The sequence below is a fragment of the Paramisgurnus dabryanus genome, chromosome 6 (assembly GCF_030506205.2).
Source record: "Paramisgurnus dabryanus chromosome 6, PD_genome_1.1, whole genome shotgun sequence".
In the NCBI taxonomy this organism is placed as follows: Eukaryota; Metazoa; Chordata; class Actinopteri; order Cypriniformes; family Cobitidae; genus Paramisgurnus; species Paramisgurnus dabryanus.
In genome coordinates, this window is record NC_133342.1 from 1,519,259 (window position 1) to 1,536,734 (window position 17,476).

The 17,476-nt window shown below is 35.2% G+C and overlaps 1 protein-coding gene across 1 annotated transcript; it reads right to left on the reverse strand.

Annotated features, from left to right (window-relative positions):
• Positions 1-511: 511 nt before the first annotated feature.
• Positions 512-14,152, reverse strand: LOC135747682 (HERV-H LTR-associating protein 1). Its single transcript, XM_073815049.1, has 14 exons — positions 14,067-14,152; positions 13,381-13,437; positions 13,211-13,291; positions 11,499-11,582; positions 11,294-11,377; positions 11,107-11,190; positions 9,123-9,179; positions 8,877-8,957; positions 8,741-8,770; positions 8,295-8,375; positions 6,608-7,015; positions 4,587-4,779; positions 4,216-4,298; positions 512-625 (listed from the first exon to the last, which is right to left on the reverse strand). Exons 1-14 carry the CDS (start codon positions 14,146-14,148, stop codon positions 582-584), a joined length of 1,449 nt encoding a protein of 482 aa, XP_073671150.1. The 5' UTR covers positions 14,149-14,152; the 3' UTR covers positions 512-581.
• Between the last annotated feature and the right edge of the window lie 3,324 nt (positions 14,153-17,476).

Here is a 17,476-nt window from a genome sequence, read left to right on the forward strand (position 1 = left end):
AAACAACTGGCCTTTGTGTGTGTCTGTGTGGTCAGGAACTCAGGTGAAGATTAAACAGAAAGCGGGGGTTGTAAATGATTCTTTGTGTTCTGTTGAATAGAAACAGTTTGTTGTGAAGTTGTAGATCGGGGGTTCTTAAACTTTTCGGCATGCCCCCACCCCATTGTGTATGGTCCATCTCTTCTTTAAAACAAACTGAAACTTAAAATTTGAAAAAAAAAAAAACACATATTAAGCGATACTATGAATGTAGTGCTTTTGCTTAGTAGCCTTATTTTTTTCTGAAGTTTAATTGCACAGAATTTTATGATGAATTATTAATGTATTTTATGTAAAAAAAAAAACAGACATTGGGCACACATTTTATTGATATGCAAGAGAAAGTACATTCTGAAAACTACAAATTCTTTACATACTTAGTTTTTGTTTTAATGCATTTGGTTGACACTTATTTCATCTTAACTTTCATCTCTCTCTCTCTCTCTCTCTCTCTCTCTCTCTCTCTCTCTCTCTCTCTCTCTCTCTCTCTCACACACACACACAGGTTCAGCTGGTTCAGATGATTGCAGCCAGTTTTCTTCTCACGTCTTCACACACATTCTTGTCAGACACTTCTGCTTCAGATCTGAGATATGTTTGAGAAAAAGACTTTATTAGATTGAGATTGCATTTGTACAAAGTCAACATGAAATCAAATTGAATGTGGTTTTTATTGTATACGATTCATCAGCAATGAGAAATGCTTATCTTTGTAATCTTTCATCAAAAAGTAATAACTTGCTTAGACTTTCAACTGACTTTTATGTCAGCAGGGCCACGTATATCAACCAACTAACATACAGGTCTGCCTTTTATTCTGGTATGTGGAACATCTGCTTTGATAAATTTTTCTATATAGCAATTGCAAGAACCAAAATAATCACAATAAAGGTGCTGCTACAATGCCATAGAAGAACCATTTAGGGCTGTATGGTTCCATACAGAACATTTAACATCTAGAGAACCTATCTGTTGTGCAAAAACAATTTTGGTGGACAAAGTTTTTAAGACTATATAAAAAGTAGGAAATGGTTCTTAAAGGGATAGTTCGGCCAAAAATGATATTAAACCCATGATTTACTCACCCCCAAGCTGTCCGAGTTGCATATGTCCATCGTTTTTCAGACAAACACATTTTCGAATATTTTATAAAATGTTTTAGATCTTTCAGTTGATTAAATGTAATGTTACGGGGTCCACCCATAGTCCACGACCTTCAAGTCCAAAAAATGATGGTGGCGCTACCGGAAGGTATTTATTTTCGTTAATAAAGTTTTAAATATGGATTCCTACATGGATTTCTACAACAACACCGCGCGGATTACCCTCAGAAGACCTTTGTTTATCATCCTGGAGCCGTTTGGATTTAATTTGTGAAGGATGGACGCACTTTTTTTGGACTTGAAGGTCGTGGACTATGGGTGGACCCCTTAACATTTAATCAACTGAAAGATCTAAAACATTTGATAAAATATCCGAAAATGTGTTTGTCTGAACAACGATGGACATATGCAACTCGGTGAGTAAATCATGGGTTTAATATCATTTTTGGCCGAACTATCCCTTTAAAAGAACCTTTAACTAAATGCTTAGTTTGGGCAACTAAAAACAAAAATGATTTTTCTTTGGCATCGCTGTGAAGAGGTTGGTGGGACAGTGACCCCGCTGGTGGGACAGTGACATTAGCAGAAAATGTTTTGAGGCACACTCTTTTCATAAATGAATCAATTTCTCTCCCTACATGATTTATTTTATAAAACACTGTAGAAATATGTATTCAAGAGGCTTAGACCTGTCCAATGATATATAGTTTGTCGTGATAGATAAAATGTATATGCAAAATATTAAAGTAAAAAAAAACTCAGGTGTCCCGCTCACGGGACAGCGCCACTAGATCTTTTAGGATTATTTAAAATGATGCTTTCAACAGGAATTCTGTATTGTAATTTTGGGATTTTCTCTAGGGGGCTTTTCTTTCCGACAAACTATTTGCACTTTATCAGGTCATGGTATGAGTTTTCAATGTTAAATATGAACCACTTGAACTTTCAGACTTAACACTATACAAGTAGAGGCTTAGCAACCCTGATTCATTCTTCACAAACGTCTTATAGTTTAAAAGCAAGAATGCTATCAAAGGTCTGTCTGCAGTCCGTCTTTTATCTTATTCTGTCTGTGTCTAATCTGATGCACTGTTACATACACATGCACACCTCACCATCATTACGTCTGACCTTAGACATCATTAGCCCTGTAGGAAAAGTCTGTTTTTAATGAGATCACGTACACACAAACGCACACACACTTTAATGAATACACATATACGTTTGGAAACAGTGGCCGGTTGCATAAACTTCCAAGACTAGTCTTAAAACTTAGTCACATGTATTTTTTTTCTTCAAGACAGATCATAACTGCTTTAAGCATGTTTCATACAAAGGTAGATTGGTCTAATTTAAATTTAAAAAATAAGACTGATTAGCCCTTACTAATTGCTAGGTGGTCTTAACTTCACGGCTATGTTTATGCAACTGGCCTGCAGGTATCCACACACACTTTTTTAATGATGTCGCCAATGGTCTTTCTGTGTCTTTCTTTTCTGTCTTTCTCATTCAAACACAGACATTTAGTCAAAGCCTTAAAGAGGACATATCATGAAAATCTGACTTTTTCCATGTTTAAGTGCTATAATTAGGTCCCCAGTGCTTCTATCAACCTAGAAAGTGTGAAAAAGTAACCCAGTAACTTAGTTTTAGTTAACCATTCTCTATGGAGGACCAAAAGAGTCAAGCAAAATGTAATAAAGAACTTCAATATTTAATAACCTGGACAATAAAAATAGCAATTAATACATTTGTTTAAAAATTCATTAATTAATCTATACATAAACAGACAAAGTTACAAAATAAATCATTATGTAACATTTTATTAGCCAATAAAAAGTGAGATTATAAAAATAATGTAGAAATTAAATATTAATCCATTAATAAATAATTCAAATTAATATAACACTTTACAAAAACAACATAAAACACTCAATAAGTTCATCATTTTAAATTGCATTTACAAATTCTTAATTAAATAATGGAATTCTTTTCGCTATTCGATTTGCTTTTCATTTTAGCCTCTGACGTACAATCAGAGCCAATCAGCGTGCTTGTTACATCCACCTGGCCATAGCTAATTTGCATTTCTCATTTGACCATTTGCAAGGACCCAAAGAGTCACGGAAAAGCTAAATAGAGAGGCTAAAACAAAAAGCAAATCGAACAGCGAAAAGAATAAGGAGAACCATCGGGAAATGAAAACAGAAATGTTAAACGGAATTGCCCTTTGAAATGCCTAATTTAAACCTTTATTTGTAGTTCAATTTATAAATCCAGTTATTTATTTCTCTTTTTAAATCGCTTTTTGAAATACATTTTGAAATTCCATTATTTAATTAAGAATTTATAAATGCAATTCAAAATGATGAACTTATTGAGTGTTTAATGTTGTTTTTGTAAATTGTTATATTACTTTGAACTATTTATTAATGGATTCATATTTCATTTCTACGTTATTTTTATAATCTCACTTTTTATTGGCTAATAAAATGTTCCATAATGATTTTTTTTGTAACTTTGTCTATTTATTTATAGAGTAATTAATGAATTTTTAAACAAATCTATTAATTGCTATTTTTATTGTCCAGGTAGTTATTAAATATTGAAGTTCTTTATTACATTTTGCATGACTCTTGTGGTCCTCCATAATTCTCTGCAAGCATGTAAAAAAATACACCATTGAAATTTGGCTCCCCTTGTGATGTAATAAGGGGATAATACCGCCCCTTAATCTGCACTATCCAACCACGGCACTGCCATTTAGTGCAGAGATCAGCTCATTTGCATTTAAAAGGACACATCCAAAAACAGCAATTTTTTGCTACAAAGTGGCAATTTTAACATGTTATAAAAAATTATCTATAGGGTACTTTGAGCTAAAACTTCACATACGTACTCTGGGGACACCAAAGATTTATTTGACATCTTAAAAAAACACTACATACTTCACTTTAAACTTTTAAAAGGATGCAGGATTCGCACACGTTTCCTACATTTCTTTCTCCTGGCAGTGACGATATCAATGTTGTTTTGTTATATATTACTGTATGTATATATTGATGCAACTCACTTTTGGAAAACGTGACTCTCCTTACACGACTGCAAACTTCTGCTGTGTGTTGCTCATACCAGCGATGGCTGTCCACACAATACCTGTAGTAGAAGATGTGAATGCTAGCATGAGAACATGAAACTACGCATTATGTAACATATGAAAGGCATCTTTCTGTTAAGCAGCTTTAAAATAAGATAATATGCAACATTGTGACCCTGTCTGCGAAATCCAGGCCATAATCTTATTATGAAACTTGGAGCATCCAATTTTGATTTCACTCACATAGATTTCAGTTTAATATTGTAGGCCAGCAGTCAATATGATATTTAATATGGATTATTGCTGGCAGTTGTAAACATGTAGGGGTAAGAGATGTGAGGATGTACCGCTGAGATGCCCAGGCTCTATAGCTGTATCCTCTGCACACACACTGAGAGTAAAACTTGCACAGTTCAAACACACACGGCTGCAACTTTACTGAACTGATGGTCATCCTGCCCCAGCTTGGTTCCTCTTGGCCGGTTTCTTTCTGGTCCTCCTCACCTTCTTTATGAATAAACTCTTTTCTCCATGGGCATCCTGACAGAGCAAATATTGACATCAGAAAAAAATATTGTGAAATTAAAATAATTTATTGAAAATGAAGTAAACCATCCCCTAAAAAACAGCTATTATTTTTAAAGTAAAAAAAGATAATGATGGAATAACGTGACATTTTGGTAATGCCTTTCTTTTGGAATACATACTGATTTGCCAGTAAAAAGCAAATGTATCAGTTTTCGCTATTAGTTTGACTATATTGGTAACTTTTTAGTGAAGTCGTTGTATAGCAGGGTAACGTTGACAAAACCGCACTGGCAAAATGTTGTTATTCTAAACGTATGGTGATAATTTCGCAGATGACACTTTTGAATCCATGAATCAGTCGAATCATTTGGCAAAACGATGTGAATCGATTCGCGTTTTGGACTACTAGTCAGATGGAGATCAGTCACGTGCTCAATGAATTAATTAGGCTTGTTCGACGTCATGCGGCGCTGCAAGAACCGACAGCCGGATGACGTTGAAGTACCGCGAGAACGATTCGAGAAATCATACGAAGTGTAATTTCGTCTCGCTCTCGCGGCACTTTAACGCCATCCGCCTGTCAGTTCTAGCGGCGCCGTAGGAAGTTGAACAACCCTATTGTTTTCAACAGGTTTAACATCGAACAATTTCAAAACAAAAACCATTGGATGGATATTTATCTACAATAGTTTGAACTCAAACCCGCAAATGCAGCTTGTCGTTTGTCATCAAAACAGAACATCATCATCAAGTTCAACACAGCAAATTGTGAATGAATCTGTAGGCTACGTCAGGTAAAGATATTTTTATCACCAGCTAACAATTTTTGGTTCCCAGAGCCGACTGCGAACCCTGTGGTTGCAAAATCAACCTAAGAAAAAAGTTACGTTTCCAGAACAACCAAACCGGAACCAAATACTAACGTTAGGGGGATGTTCTTTGTTTGTTGTGACCCAGCCTGGTCAGACTAACGTTAACTTTTTAGTTTGTTCGTTTAAATCAACTTCGTTTATGCTGGTTTTTTTCAGTAGGGCAAACATTACATTTTTTTATGCACACTTGACCACTATAAACACAGTAGTAAGTACATAAATGGTATTTATTCATTAACACGTTAGTGTGAATTTGTCTTTGCCAGAACAGGTATGCACCTTGCATTTGTTTAAATTTTTATTTATTTATTATTATTTTATTTTCCTTTACACACAGCACAACTGGCAATAAAATTACCTGTTACATGTGATAGGCCTGTGCGTTTAACACTGTCTGTAGTAGATCCGACACAAAGCTCCACATACTATCTTTTGGTGCCATCTAGTGGTCGTCTATATTTTAATGTATTGACAAATATGTCCAGTGAAGGGTCATTGAGGGCTCTTGTTCTCTCTCTGTTTCTCCCTCTCGCATTGAGGGCACCTGTATCGTATAAGAGCTGTTGACACACGAACAGCAGCTCTCACACAAACAGCTGGCAAACTGCTCAATATCTGTGATTCATAGCACGCGCTAATAAAATAAAGCCCTGTGTGTTGACTCACTGAGGCAGGGGTAAGTGTGTATATGGATTTTTAATGTGCTTTTAACCCTACCTGACCCAGCCAATCAAAACCATCTCTAGGGACAATAAAGGCAGGTTACTATGGATACTATCAGTGGGCTCCATTCTGACTCCATTCAAATCAAATCATTGTCATGGTAACAATTGAATTAACCTGCCAGGTCTCCGGCGTGCCGCCATTGTGCTTTGTCTGATCAGGAGGTCGAACATCTAGATTCCATCATGTGTGTGTGTGTGTGTGTGTGTGTGTGTGTGTGGTGTGTGTTGATGGAGGGATCTTGCCTGGCTTTTCTGTGTAGGTCAACATTTGTGGGTTGCTTGTCGCAGTTGTTCTTCTTTGACTTGGCAGAGGAACAGTATGTGAAGCGGTCACCATGGGAACGATGGTGTGGGTGGTTACCGTGGTAACTGGGGTGTAAAGGATATGCACAGGAGTTGTTGTTGGCTGTGCCGCTGTGCCCTCAGGTTTTGCCTGGGTCATTGCACCAGTTCCCAGGTCCGTTGTGAAATCATTAGTGACTGTGAAAGTCATGAAAGCATCTGTTGGCATAGGAGGAGTTGAAGTGGTTGTCACAATAACAGCAGGGGGCGTTGTTGAGGGAGCTACTCTGGATACAGAAGGAGGTGATGTTGTTATTGCAGTGCTAGTGGATGGCAAGGTTGTCTTGGATTCTTTATGGCTGGTTGTTACTGTGGAAATAGTAGAGAAACAAGTTTTCAAGGGAGTATCTGACACTAACCACAGAAAACATATGAGGAGTACATGCAAAGTGCATATGACATGTTTTCTTGTAAATGAGTATTTTTATCAGCCTGTTGTGTTTAGATTCAGTAATTTCACTTTAATAGTAACGAAGAGGTTATAAGTCAGTAACTGAAATGCCTTATTTTTGACAAATATCAATTTAGTCATTTCAACTTCAATTTTATTTGTATAGCACATTTAAAAACATCCGAAGTTGACCAAAGTGTTTCACAAGATTAGGGAGTACACATATTCACATCTACTCACATAAAGAAATACACATAACAACATTTTTTAAATATCAAATCAAATAAAAAAGCCAAAGAATAAAAATATGTCTTAAGCAAAGACCTAAAACTCTTAAGTGTTTTATTTATATTTAACAAATTTGACAGTCTTTAACGGCAAAATCCTCTAAGTGCATGCAAGCTTTTTTTCACAAAAAAAAAACACTTCTTTGGACAAGACAGAGTAAACAGTTGCAAAAACACTAAAGATGCAACTAGAAACATTGCAAATGATGAAAGACAGAATGTTAAAGTTAAGAAACTAAACCACACATTAGGGGGCGCTGTGATTCATGTAGCTGTCACATACTGGTTGTATTCAGATCAAAATACTCAAAAGGGACCCAAGTTTGAATGTGACCCACGCTCATCCAGTTTGTCTTTGGTGCACTTAGAGGACTTTGCTGAAAAATTTGGCGTGGCACTTAACAAATTATTCTGAAAAGTATTTCTGAATAGTCTGAAGCTGGAATTAAGTAGATTTGAAGCAAATGTATTTTGTATTCATAATTAATAACTTATAATACATGCAGAGATCATTCCGTTTATATCATTATCTAATTTTTGACGGAGGTGGCGCCAAAAGCGGCTTTTGCATTTGAATTCTTCAATTGCCTTAGGGCAGGGGTGCACAAACTCAGTCCTATAGGGCCAGTGTTTTGCAGAGTTTACTTCCAACCCTTATTAAACACACATGAAGCATCTAACCAAGCATACTAGTAACTTTCAATTAGGTAGGTGCGCTGAGGCAAGTTAGAGCTACACTCTGCAGGACATCGGCCCTCCGTCTTAGGGAGTCCATAATATGCTCAAAACCTTAAGATGTATATTTTCTAGGTGAATTTAACCCAGTGGTTTCCTTTGTCCGTATTTTACCCAACCATGGGTTAAAATTATCTGTCACCATATGCTAAAGATGTCTGCATCATACACATACCTCTACTGGGAGTCCTGTGGGTGTCTGTACTTGGTTTAGGCCATAGTACCAGCTCACTGTTGTTTGGAAGGTCATGCCATGCTAATGTCAGGGTGTAAGACAAGATTTTGATTATTCAGTCAGTGAATTTACATATTGTCATATAAAATTAAATAGCCTACAATGTGCAATCTTAAAGGCGGGGCGCATGATCTCTGAAAGCCTATGTTGACATTTGAAATCACCTAAACAAACTCACCCCTACGCCAATAGAATCTGGACCTTCTTTTGATAGACCCGCCCCACACATACACAACCCAGGCAACGATGTTGGTTAGAAGACATGCCCCTTACTGCTGATTGGCTACAAGTGTGTTTTGGTACTCGTCAAAAATCGTGCACCCCGCCTTTAATAGGCAATAGACTCTCATAAAACACACAGTAATGCAACATCAGAAATTACTCACCAAAAGGTAGCAGTGGAAATGTGATGTTTGCTTGAGGTACCGGGAAAAATGAAATAGAACTAGATCAGTATGTTTGCCCTTGGATAAGCGCAAAAAGTGCCTTAATAAAGTAAAATGTGTGTGTGTGTGTGTGTACCTCTGGTTCTGTCTTCTGTGATGGTTTGATTAAACAGAGGTGTCACTGAGGCCAAGTCCCACAGCTGAGACAGATCACTGTCTGAACACATATTTCTTAACTTTAATTATATGTATGCATTTGTCAGATTTATCCAAGGCAACCTATAGCATTCAAGGTATACAGTTAATCAATACTGTGCAAATAAACCCATGACCTTGCTTTAGTATACATAAAAGTGATGCATTTTATTTTTTATTTACTCACCTGTCTGTCCAGCCATGACACAGATATAGATGCAGTCAGAGCTGTTCCTCTGACTGACTAAAAGAACACGCATATGCATACACACACGCGCACACACATGCACGCACACAGACACACAATAACACTGGTATAGTATGCTCACTGTACATTTGTTTTGTATTAGGGCTGTCACAATTATGAAATTTGGCTGACGTTTTAGGATTTTGACAATTAATTTGGTAGGTTGGTCTGTTTTATTGCTTTTATTTAACATTTTTATTTTCCTTTTGAATTAATATTTACTTCTTATAAATTTTTTTTGTTTGTTCATGAAATAATTTTCAAACGTTGTGATAATTTAAAATACATTTCTTACAGATCCTTAAAGGTGCAATTTGTAAGATATTTGCAGTAAAATGTCCAAAAACCACTAGGCCAGTGTTAGATATTTTGTCCAGCTGATTACTATCAATATCTGTAATGTTTTCAACTACTTGTAAATCGTGAGAAAATGTCCATTCAAAACATTGACACGGGGCAGTGCAGTCTCCTGTCAATGACGTTAATATCCATGTGACCCTTTGTCACCGCCTTTACTGACATAAAAACCACATGACAACAGTGGACTGGAGCACAAATTTAGTGTAAATAAATGTATATTTTCACTTTTTACACATTTACATTGCATTTCTAGCGAGAAATTAGTATTGTAGTTTTCAAATATGTGATTAGTTATCACGAAGGCACTCTCTGTTTATATTTCAAACACGCTGCCTTCGCTGCCTTCATGCCTCCGAAGTCATTTCCTCATGAGGCAGCGAGGCAACAAGTCACTGCCTTGAGTTTTCGGACGCAGCGAGCCAGTGTCGTGGACAAATGCGGAACTATGTGTTAGCGCCTGTTGGGCTACGCGCTTGCTTATGAACTTATGGATAACTCTTTACCGTTTGCCGCTGGTTGTGTCAGCTCCTGTAAGCGTACGGGCCAACCAAACGACCCAAGAAGAGTTTGGAACAAAACAAGGGAGGATCAATTTGTTGTTGCATTATCTGGATGGAGAGAGCTTCACAACATTTAACTAGACCGAGATTCTGATCCTGCTTGTGTTTTACGCGATGGGTGAGTTGTTTTGATTCGTAACCCTTCAAAAAACGTATGCTATTATATTGATCACAACATTAGTGTGTAGATTGTAATCAGATATGCACATCAAAAGGTATTGTACAGCAATATAAATGGACATTTTAAGACACTTCAAAATAAGATTTGTACTGTCAATACATTATGTGAAAAATCATTGTAGATTGTAAGTTGAAAACTTCATTCTGTGCTGTGTTGACCATCGAATTTGGACTAATAGTGTAACATCTATGACTAAAAATTTCGTTTTGAACATCACATATAAACTTACATAATGAAATAAGCGATGTCATCAAACGCAACATTTATAAGACTTGATTACCTTATCCATCAACGTGATTTCTCGTTCGCGTCTGATTGATGGCCATCAGCGGTTGAGTTAAAGACTACAAATCCCATAATTCCACACTGCTTTAGAGCGTCATTAAACAAAATCATTGTTATTGATTTGATCTGGCGCCATCTAGCGGCACAGATAATACAAATTGCATCTTTAAGAATAACATCCTTCACTTCCCTAAATTTGAAATTGCTGTTTTGGAAATGTATGTTTTACCTGGCAGTTCGAACTGCTTATCAATGTTTTGCAGCATTTGTTTATGCAGTTTTTTCTACTGTATTGAATTGCAATGTATCGCTTTACACTGTCAGATAAGGAGCGTCATCTGATACGGTCTCGTTTATACAGGCTCTGCAGCTCCCCCCTGTGTTTTTAAAGAGATGTGCAATCATTGCGGTGATCTGAAATTATCGCAACGAGATCAAACAATTGTGACAAGACGATTATTTAATCATTGTGACAGCCCTATTTAGTACTGTATGTTATAATGTGAAATGTGAATAGAAAAACATGTTACTGCTTTACCTGAAAGTATGGAGCTGGATTTAAACAACTCCTGCAGGAAACTAGTGGAATTTCCCATCACATCTAACAGAACAGCTGTAAAATCTGAAAAATGCACCGAAGTGCTTTTTCAGAAGTGCTTTTTTGATGTATAAACCAAGCGATCGCATGCATTTTTTGTTATTTTCATTCACTTATCATGGTTTACCTGTGAGGTCATTGGTCCTGTTTGTCAGACAGTAACAGTATTTCAAGGGAAACAAACTGTTCTCGATATCCTGAAAGTTTGAGACTACTCACACCCAGGTCACGCACGCAAACACACACATACTGTGATTACAAAATATCCGTGGCATATTGAACATACTGTAGTTAGACTGTATGTCAGTTCTAGTATGGATAAAGGTAGTTACTGTTGTAAACCAGTAGTGTGAGCTTGTAGAGAGAAAGGGAACTGTGTGATGTCACGCTCAGTAGGGAGAAAAGATTCTGTGAACCTAAAAACACACAGATGCACATTTACTATAGACATTTGTGGATGTGCGTGTTTGTATTTGAATCTTGCATTTGTATGGGTTTTTTAAACCATGGCACTTTGTGATGTTAAAGGCTCTTTAAACACTTTTTACATGCTGGCTAGGAATGCATAACGATTAATCGCGATTGATCTTTAGCAGAATAAAAGTTTTTCATATATAAATATACACACATGCATGTTTAATTTTAAGAAAAAAATTATATTTATTAGGTGTGTGACGAGATCTCGCGAGATTAAATATGTATCGCAAAATCAATTATGTCACGAGATTTCTCGGGGAGGTGAAATGCTGGCCGTTTCTCAAAAAAAAGGCTGCATCCTTTGGAGGTCGCATTTGTAGACTGCATACTTCATAAAGACTTATTACAGATTATTAACAATTATAAAGTTTACTATTATATTAAGTTAATTGTAAATTGTTGTAATATGCTTATGACTTGCTAATGTAATTCTCAGTTTACTGAAATAAACCAGGCTTGATGAAGGTTGCAGCCTGCATACAGGTATGCGACCTCCGGAGGATGCAGCTTTCTGTTTGAGAAATGGTCACTGTCAGCATAAAGTTACATTTCTGGCTAAACCTTTTCCAGTGCTGTGTGCATGCATTAGTCTTTTACTGCATGTGCTTTTTTTGTTTGGGCTTCCAATAATGTTGGTCTACGCGTTGCGATTGTCTGTTGATTGTGTCTTAGCAGATAAAACCCTCACTCAGAGTTTACATGATTTTATCTTTGCATGTTCTTGATCAAGAATAAAAGTGGCTATATCATTTCCTTTGTAACAAATTCGACAAATATTAAAGATTTAAATGGTTTTAAACGTTGTTTGGTTAAAAGTAAGCGGCTAAAGTTAGCGCCCCCTGCAGGCATTTGTTATAATACATAATGCCAGTTTTTATTACAAAGGCTATTTATTATTGTGTTTACTTGTTTTGATACTTTATTTGAAAAAATTATTATTGCATCATCATTATTATGTAATTTAAAAGGTTATTGCTAAATTGGGTCTATTTTATTACTAAAAATATCAAAATACTTCATTTTCTATTAGCAAAAAAATTGTTAGGGCCAGTCCTTGATGAGTTAAAACATTTAAAAATAATGTGATTTCAGTTTCCCATTCATTTATTTTATCGTTGAGGATTTCTTAAAAAATTTAAAAATCTCGTCTCGTTCTCGTGAATCCTATCTTTTGTCTAGTCTCGTCTCGTTTCGTAGATTAAGTGTCTTGTCACACTCCTAATATTTATATATTAAGTTTTTATATTTATATACAAATGTATATACACATGTAAACGTTTCTTAAATCTATACATGCATGTGTGTGCATTTATCTATACAAAATTATTATACACTGTTCACACACATATATGATGTAAACAAAAACTTTTATTCTGCTATAGATTAATCGTGATTAATCGTTATGCATCCCTAATTCTGGCTAGTTTAATTTTTATATTTTTAAATATGCAATTAATATTCCTATAATGGATTTTTATAACATGTTAAGAGCATATATCTATATTTACACAGAATAATTTTGAACTATGAATTTTTTAATAAAAATAACTTATATAACTCGTATAACCTGGTTTTGAAGCATTGATGAGCGTGTTAACTAGGTCGGTAAGATCTATGGAAGCCGGGTCGATGTGTTCAGCAGGAATCTCTGGGTAAATAAAGATTAGATTAGTTTAGTTGAAAATCACTGCACTGTGATTGGTGCTTGTCTTTCGTGAAAAGATTCTGATTGGTTACCTGTGGAAATCAGCTGCTCACGTTTTTTTGTTTGCATCAACTGTCTTTGTCTGGAAACTGGAAAAGACAAATTATTCACCCATTATTTACTAGCAGATACAGTATAACACTGTTTATCTTTTATTAATGATTGATTTTGAATTTATTTGTGTGTTTTTATAAATATCAGTTTGTTTAATACACATGGGGTGAATTCCAAATAGCGTTTTAGGCCCTTGAAGGGCACTTAGGGAAGCTGCATAATTCATAATGCATAATTAATCGCTCCAGATTAAGAGAAAATAATGTTGTTTTTCCACTGCTTTATTCGCCAAATGCATTTTAATCGGCCACAGTATGAAACACCATTGTGCAACTCCTTTTCTTACATATCAAGGGGTGGTTACTTGGACAGGGCTTATCCTAAACCCAGATTAAACTGCATGTTTGAGCTGCTTTAATTTATAAACATCTTGCACTGACATATATAAATATATATTAAGATAAGTACCATTGTTTTGACTTAAGATGCACACCAGTATTGTTTTTTGTAAGGTATGTTTGTAAAAACTACTTAAATGTCCTAATATAACCAAGGCCTAGTCTTGGATTAATCTAAGACCTGTCTAAATTCTGATCTTCGAAGTAAATAGGGCATAGCAATGATCACTCCCATTTGAATTCACCCATGGACTTCAGTTACTAACCTTTTACATAGATAAAGAACAGAGTTACTATGACAACACAGAATCGGAGGCTGATCCAGTGTTTAAGTTTGAGTTTAGCCATCTCTGCAAAACAAAAATGTTACATAATATTAATACATTGCATGGCTACCACCAAAGTACCACAGTGTTCCTGAGTGCTGTCCCGTGGCTCTATAGTGCAGGACAAAACATGAAATCTTAAAATAACGCTTGGAAAGTCTACACTTTGATTATAGCATAAGGCATTTATATTTACTGTAGAAATAAGACTTAAATATAAATGTGCTGTGTGGACACCTTTGAAATAAAAACTGAAAGTTTAATGAGATTTCCACACTTCAAATACATTTCCAAAAAGGTGGATCAGTCAGAATAAAATCCTCGTCCTACTCTTTACACACAATGATTTTCAGTCTGCACAATACCGGTATATTGAAATCAATGAAATTTTGCAAATGTGCAAGTGCAATGGTTTGCAATAACTAAAGTAATTTAATCTCTCACAAAGTTATATTTACTTAAACTTTTAGTTTGATGCAGATAAAAGAGAGACTGGCACGCAAATGTTGGTTGCTATGAGTGCAAGATGATCAACGATCAGAAAGAATGTGAGAGATATAAAGTATGTTGGTAACGTAATTTACTTTATTGTAGTTGGGTCAATGACATGATGTTAATTATTTTGTGTCCATGTGGTTCAATTAAATGTAAAAGGGTTACAATTTCAAAATTAATTTGCAGATTACTTGCATACATTCTCTTTTTTGAAGTCTAAAATTTCTGGTTTTATTTAATTTCGAAAGAATATTTGGGGGATAATTGCAAAAATGTCAATGTGGTGTAACCGGTCTGTGTCAATTGGTGTATCTAGTATTTTTTTCAAATTTAAATATAAATATATTCATAAAAATTTTGGAATAAAATATAATCATCTAGTTTAGTGTAATATGATTTTTTTTTACATACATTTCTACATCATTTGTCAAAGATTATTTAGACAGAGCTGTTTTCAGCATATGTCAGGATACAAAAATCCATACAAATTTTACATTTAGAAATAACTATTTTCATGTGATATCTTAAAAAAAAAAGTATGATTATGCTTACATGCCATCAAGGTGGATAAAATATTTCATATATCTCATTCTTTGGCGCAATTGGTGGTTACACTATTTGACATTTCAACTTTCATAAAAATGGTGCAAATGTAATTTTTTATTGCATAAAAATCAACATAAATACACAATGTGCATTGAAATATACCTGATGCATGCTTTTCCAAATTTTTTTTTAAGATTTTTGAATTTCTCATCTTGTTTTTGTCACTGATTTTACAAACTTAAAGCATTATCCTTTCGTATATTGCATTATTTAGCAAATTATTGCACTTTGCATTTTTCTTCAATGTCATGCAGCCCTTGAATCTTTTATTACTGAGCAAATATCATTAATTTTGAAAGACTTCATTAGCAGTGCAACAGCAGCCCTTCAGGGCAGCACTCTGCATACTGTAAACCTCAAGAGAACCGAAGCTACAAAAAATGCTTTTAACATTGGTTTAAGTTATGGTTTACATCATTCAGTTACTTGTATGACATCAGAGCAAAGAGTCAAATAATTATGAAATAAAATAAACTTTAGAAGAAATCTTTTTCCACATATTAGAAAGATAGTTATGTAACACTTATGTAACTTTCGGAATCATGTTGTGAAAAATAAAATTCCAGCATTATTAAAATAGCATTATTTGTATAGTCATCATCCTTTTCCTTAAATTTGTATAAATATCCTTGCCATTTTATCACCCTAAATCTTTAGGTCTTACTCTTTTATACATTTTAAGTTCCCATCTACTGTATGCTTTTTCTTCATTATTCAGTCAAACTCATCAATTTTAAAGACATTTCAATTAAATTAAATATTATTATTGTAATGAAAGAAAGTAAATATTTGACCAGTTTTTGTCAATGAGCATACGTCTTCTGATCAAAAGGTTTGTTAGGTCAAGAAAAAAATTTCCCTCAAATGACCCTAAACTTTTGAACGATATTGAATCTATTACAAAAGTATACAAATATTAAATAAATTAACATTTAATAAAAAAAATCCTTCACTCAAACAGTGAATCTTATCGTTACATCAAATTTACAGTTTTACCTTGCATAGGAAACCCAGCAAACAGGAGTACATCTGCTAAATAAAATTATTAAATTACCCTGCATGTAAACCTAAGGAAACATCACACTCATTATAACCAAAAAGTTTCATTATTATAATTTAATATTCATGGTGGTGTATGTGAAAACTGATGCACAAAAAGCGAGTGAATGAAAAAAAGGGAATGAAACCATTGACAAAACACCTTACCTGCAGAAGAGACACACAGACAGTCCAAGACACAGCCGTCTGCTTACTGTCCGCTGTCTCGCATACTCGCACACTAAATTAGCAAAGCATCATTCTCCCTAGAGGGGGTAACAAACTGTAATGGCCCTCTAGTGTGTCACCTGAGATCACCTGGCAAAGGCAGAGGCCTTACTCTTGAGTCACACACACACCAACACACAAAGAAACTCTCACAGATATAGATTCTCACCCTTTCATGAACAATAACACACACACACCACCAAATTACCCTATAAATGTCATTGCTGTGATATAATGTCATTTTTCACTGCTTCCCTTTTCACATCCCATTTCACTACTTGTGGCAACAGATGCTGGATGCACTCATGCACACTTGTTATAACTCTTAATATAAATGTCACATGTCGTGCATGCTTTCCTGTACCTTTTCCTCTAATGCACTCTGTTCTGTTGGGAGGGTGTGGTTTCTGGGACAACACAAGGCCTGGGAAACCTTGTTGTCTTGGAGACCAAGAACTCGGCAATGGGTCATTCTCCTTTACAACAACCCATTTACTTGTGTTCCTCCCAAAATTTTCGCCTATACTCGGTTTGCATGACTTCACTGCACTTCGAACTCAGTGTAGGCTATTTAGTGAGGGTGGGTGCTAAATGGCTGTTTCATTGCACAACCACATTATTATGACACACACCCTTTAAAAGTTAAAAGAAATGTTTTTAAAGTAGTGCTGGGCAAAGATTAAAGGGATAGTTCAGCCAAAAATGATATTAAACCCATGATTTACTCACCCCCAAGATGTCCATCGTTTTTCAGACAAACACATTTTCAGATATTTTAGAAAATGTTTTAGATCTTTCAGTTGATTAAATGTAATGTTACGGGGTCCACGACCTTCAAGTCCAAAAAAAGTGCGTCCATCCTTCACAAAATAAATCCAAAAGGCTCCAGGATGATAAACAAAGGTCTTCTGAGGATAATCCGCACAGTGTTGTTGTAGAAATATCCATATTTAAAACTTTATTAACAAAAATAACTACCTTCC

Excerpts from the sequence above, each read along its gene's own strand:
- LOC135747682 (XM_073815049.1), bottom strand. The coding sequence starts at position 14,148 with ATGGCTAAACTCAAACTTAAACACTGGATCAGCCTCCGATTCTGTGTT. Across the intron at positions 9,180-11,106 it reads ATCCAGCTCCATACTTTCAG|TCAGTCAGAGGAACAGCTCT; the intron begins GTAAAGCAGTAA and ends GTGTTCTTTTAG. Across the intron at positions 7,016-8,294 it reads CCACAGGACTCCCAGTAGAG|TAACAACCAGCCATAAAGAA; the intron begins GTATGTGTATGA and ends CTATTTCCACAG.